General features: G+C 42.5%; 1 protein-coding gene across 1 annotated transcript in view; it reads right to left on the bottom strand.

Moving 5' to 3' along the window:
* Positions 1 to 5249, bottom strand: part of fhod3a (formin homology 2 domain containing 3a) — a 35846-nt gene that overhangs the window by 13801 nt on the left and 16796 nt on the right. The window contains exons 4-13 of the mRNA XM_057354677.1: positions 5091 to 5158; positions 4861 to 4966; positions 3845 to 3939; positions 3643 to 3754; positions 3065 to 3159; positions 2839 to 2982; positions 2539 to 2762; positions 2396 to 2434; positions 1432 to 1518; positions 387 to 677 (exon numbers count right to left, since the gene is read on the bottom strand). Coding sequence (XP_057210660.1) covers positions 387 to 677; positions 1432 to 1518; positions 2396 to 2434; positions 2539 to 2762; positions 2839 to 2982; positions 3065 to 3159; positions 3643 to 3754; positions 3845 to 3939; positions 4861 to 4966; positions 5091 to 5158 — 1261 coding nt within the window. The remainder of the gene's footprint in view (positions 1 to 386; positions 678 to 1431; positions 1519 to 2395; positions 2435 to 2538; positions 2763 to 2838; positions 2983 to 3064; positions 3160 to 3642; positions 3755 to 3844; positions 3940 to 4860; positions 4967 to 5090; positions 5159 to 5249) is intronic.

Here is a 5249-nt window from a genome sequence, read left to right as displayed (position 1 = left end):
GAGAGAGAGAGAGAGAGAGAGAGAGAGAGAGAGAGAGAGAGAGAGAGAGAGAGAGAGAATAAATAAATGTGTTTACAGGTTATTTTCAGTTTCTCTGGGTTAAATGATGGAAACAGAGGCGTCTGTCATCACCAGATGTGATGTTATACAAACTGTTTAAAATCACAGTAAAGAAGATCATTTTTAATTCCAAAAGGTGACCAAATCAAACAGGAAGTCTTTTATTTCAATACCCAGAATCCTTTGTGCTGATTTGAAGGGGAGAGGAACAGACAAACGTGAAGTGTGACACAAGCGTGTGTTCAGAAACATCTACAGGACGCAGTGATGTGTTTCAGTCCAGTGACACGCATGACCGTGCTCATTATGGGATACGTGATGGTCACCTGCTCTTCTCCGGCGGTTTCTCCTCCTCTACATCATAAGAGAAGAGGAAGAAGGGCGAGTGCGGGAGGTACGGCAGATGGTCCAGTGGCCGGCCGGATCCACGTGAAGGAGGGCTCACCTCATTGGTCGCCGGCACGCTGACGGCTGACTTACGTCGTGCGAGTAGAGTAGCCAGGAGCGAGGGCTGGGCGGAGTCATTTGGGGGCAGAGCCGGCCTGTTCTCTTCAGTGACATCATCAGCACGGGTCGTGTGTTCTGTGTGCTGAGGATGTGATTGACCAGCAGCCTCACTGAACACAGTTTACAGACACTTCAGTAAAACTGCACTTTGTGTTTCTCAAATCACATCCATCTTGAAATGGTGTCTGATTATAATGCCTGATGAAAAAGTATATACTCTCTGCTTTAAAGTTTCTCTGAATATTACACTGACTATGATCTAGTGAAGGCTGGAATACACCACACGACTTTTAAAATCTGAACAGATTCAAATAAACTAGACATCACACACTCACAGACTTCTGAAGAGAACATCTGCAGACCGGCGCAGACTTTCTGCAACAAGTCCAGACTGAAAATCTGAGCAAAAGTCTTGTAGTGTATTCCAGCCATATAGGGATCATTCACCCAAAAATGAAAATCCTGTCATCGTTTACTCACCCTCAGATTTATTCTGCTAAACACAAAGGAAGATATTTGTAAGAATGTCAGTGACCAAACAGATCTCATGCCCCATTCACTCCCATAGTATTTATTTTCTCTACTATGGCAGTAAATGGGGGATGAGATCTGTTTGCTTACTGACATTCTTACAAATATCTTCCTTCCTTTGCAAAGACATTTATACATGTTTGGAACAAACGATGACAGAATTTTCATTTTTGGGTGAACTATCCCTTTAACTTTCACGCTAAAAACAACAATAATAATATAAATACATAAAGAAGATGTATTTTTTGAAGAAAAGTGTGATATTTCACTGCAGCTGTTTGTTGTGGATGTGCACGTGTTTGTTTTCTCTTTGACACGTCTGCACTAGAATACCTGATGACACATGATGAAGGATTCATTTCATCATCATCATCATCATCAGAAGACTCTGTGAGGAGAGCTTCATCCTCATCTTCCTCTCTGCAGCAGTACAACACACACTCATCATGCCACAATGATAAAAACATAACACACATTATAGAGAGAGAGAGAGAGAGAGGAAGCATCCCAAAGCGGTCGAGAGATAATTACTATAAATATATACAGTGTACACACACACACATTATATCTGGAGTGTGTGTGTGTGTGTGTGTTGATTCAGGCTTCAGTGCTTTGGTTTGTGTTAGTTGTGTGATCACATGAACTCATTCAGCCGTGACTCCACAGGTGTCTATAATAGCACAATATCACATACATGTGTACTGTATGATTTACATGTGTGTGTGTGTGAGGACAGTCAGTTAAACATGACCCGTTCGACTCACATGTGACTAGACGGTTTCTTTAAAGGAGCAGTTCACCCAAAAACAAAACGTTTGTGAGAGAAACCAATGTTACTAGCGATCAATACATCAGGTCTCCGTGGAAACAAACTGATCAGAAGTTGAAATATGAAGTTTTTGATCAAAACGAGTCAGGAGACACACAAGAACCAGTGAGATTTAGTGTTATTTTATTGATTATGCCTCATGTTGCTATGGATACACGACCTATGGATTGCTGAGTAAGCTCAATTAAGATGCTTTCATTGGACGCATGCGCCTGGCCTGATGTTAACTTCCGCTCTGTGTTTGGTTATACTATAACAATTTATTTGACATTTAATTTTCATCGATATTCATTTATATGAATATTTTATTGTAAATTAATTGTATTAAATTAATGATTCTTTGTGGAGGTGTATTGGAAGTTACTTCAGAAAACATTTATGGTTACTTTTAAAGCTTCAACACATGAAGAATGTGTATATTTGGTGTGAACTGTTCCTTTAAGAGCGTACCAGAGTGAACACACTTACATCACTGGCAGAAGGTTTGACTCGTGCATCACATGCGTTCTGAAGCAACAAAATGCAGAAATCATTGACTCATACTGTAATCTATGACACTGTCATGATGGGCAGGTCCATCAACAGAAGGTCAGAGGTCACGAGTCTCTCACCTTTCATTAACGTCCTGTCCGTTACACGGCTGTAAGTTTGTGTGACGCGGAGAGGCGGGGCTGAGTGGGGAGGCGTGACCCGATCTACCCAGTGAATGTCTGCGACTGCGGCGTCTCTGTAAACCCCGCCTCTCTCCTCCCCCGACACTTGAGCGGCGTCTCTCACGGCGACCGGAGGACGGAGGTAAGCAGTCCTCATCACCGTCCTCATGACGCAGATTCGCCTGCGGTGAACGAGGACAGAATAAATGCTGCTGTTCCTCACGGGTCACATGATTGATGATTGACGTGATGTCACACCTCATATATGTTCAGCTGCTCCAGGAGATCCAGATCAGTTCCCTTACGACCCAGATACCTGCGGGACACCGACTCCATCCCCTGCTCCTCCAGAACATCCACCATATCATAGAACGAATCCTGATCCGGCAGAGCCGCCAGCGTCTGATACACACATCACCAGACAACGTCAGTGTGTGTGTGTGCGCGCGCGCGCACTTGTGTAGTCTGTGTGTGTTTTTCTTACCTTATTGATGAGGGTCATGACATACACCAGAAGTTCTGTGTCCACACCGTCCTTCTCTGCTAAAATCTCCATAGCGTTTGACCACGGCTTACAGCCTAACACACACACACGCACACACGCACGCACGCACGCGCACACACACACACACACACACACACACACGCACACTGCTTTAGTATTCACTTAGGAAATCAATCAAACCAAGACAGCACTGGTGTGTGTGTGTGTGTGTGTGTGTGTGTGTGTGTGTGTGTATTTGAGTGAACGTGAAAGTGACCTATTAGTCAGATATGGTGACCCATACCCGAAATGTGACCTCTGCGTGTAACCCATCCAGAGAGTAGTGAACACACGCACACCCGGAGCAGTGGGCAGCTATCACTGCAGGGGGTCAGGTGCATTGCTCAAGGGCACCTCAGTCGTTACCCACCAGCCCTGAGAATCAAACCTGCAACCTTCTGGTCACGAGTCCCACTCTCTAACCGTTAGGCCATGACCGACTCGATTCGTGTTTGCGTGTATTTGTGTGTATTCTTGTGTGTGTGTGTGTGTGTTTGTGTGTGTGTGTGTGTGTGTACCTCTCTTGTTGTCCACACTATTAATGGCCTGTATGTTGAGTGTTGCGTTTGATTCAGAATACTCCACAAACACCAGCAGGAGTTTTAAAGCTGTTTTCACCACCAGACGAAACTACAACAAACACAAACACACACGTCACATCTCTGCACATACGGTCAGTCTTATTTCATCTGTAGTTGTAGTTTGATTCTGATTTGTCACCTTTGAGCCAATGAGAACATAAAGCCACTGGATGATCTCTGGGTGACCTATGACCCCATTCATCCCATCCACATACAGCATGATCTGACCTAAAGCTACAGAGACAAATAATGAGGGTCAGTGGGTGTGGTCCAGGTGATGATTCTTATTGGTCAGGTGCAACGGCTTGCGTTTGAAGTCTTTGCTTAACAGAATGTCATGTTATGTGAAGTTTCAGCTGTAAAGTACTGTTCAACAGCATATAGACAGTGAACTCACATGACACCTGTCACTTTTCTCAGTATTTGCCAGGATGACCAATCACAGTCTTACTTGATTGACTGATTATTTGAGCAGGATTTCTACAGTAGATTAAAGTTTTTATGTCATGTACGAACTCCTGAAATAATTATATTAAGGGAGGTTTTTCAAGCAGCCCTTGAAGAAAAAACAAACGAAAATGAGAAAAACAGAATCAGCATTTTCAGCATTTACAACTCAAACCAACAGATGGCGCTACTATTCCTCTATTAACACTGAACCAGAGTCAGTTAATACAACTAAATAATAACAGCAGCATCAGTGTCTCAACGCTTCAGAATATTTGACTCTTTTATTACTGTTTTTTTACAATTCTAAAAAAATAGCTATAAAACAACTCTGGGAATTATGTTGACACAAAAAAATCAAAATAAATCAATATCTTCAGTGATGTTCTCAGAAACGTTATTAAAAACATTTCTAATTATTTTTTTATTAAAAATACATTTAATAAAATACTTTGAAGCATTTAAGGGTGATTTCCTGGACAGCGATTATCTTAAACCAGGACTAGGCCTTAGATAAATTCTTAAGCATCTTAAGACAAACTAGTCACATGACGTATTAAGATATGTTAGTCTGGGACTAGACTCCATAAGCAAACACCTTCAGATGAAAAGGTTTTAAGATCATGAGGAACATTTTACTTCTGAACAATAGTGTGGATTTGCAGAACACAGATGAGCATAAACATTCAGTACATGTGTGTGACTCACCTCTGAGGATGTAGTTCTGATAATTCTGATCCGCTTCAGAACCCACTTTAATCAAACACGAGAGACCTTCTGCCATCACAAACTCATGAACCAGATCCTTATCATCCTACAAACACACACGAACACTGTCACCCCCGCAGACACATGTAGACCCTCGTTGTTATGGAAACAGCAACCACAAACACAGCTTTTGTGTGTGCGTGTGTGTGAGTGTTTGTGAGAGACTTTACCTGGAATATCTGCTTGAGAGAAAACAACGCTCTCCTTAAGTCACGTCCATTTGAATTATACAACTTCTCTGCAGAGAAGAGAGAGAGAGAGAGAAGAGAGAGAGAGAGAGAGAGAGAGACAGAGAGAGAGAGAGAGAGAGAGAGAGAGAGAGAGAGAGA

Source organism: Triplophysa rosa, linkage group LG16, assembly GCF_024868665.1.
Source record: "Triplophysa rosa linkage group LG16, Trosa_1v2, whole genome shotgun sequence".
Taxonomy (NCBI): domain Eukaryota; kingdom Metazoa; phylum Chordata; class Actinopteri; order Cypriniformes; family Nemacheilidae; genus Triplophysa; species Triplophysa rosa.
The sequence above is the reverse complement of the archived record's forward strand: the minus strand, read 5'-3'. Positions and strand labels throughout refer to the sequence as shown.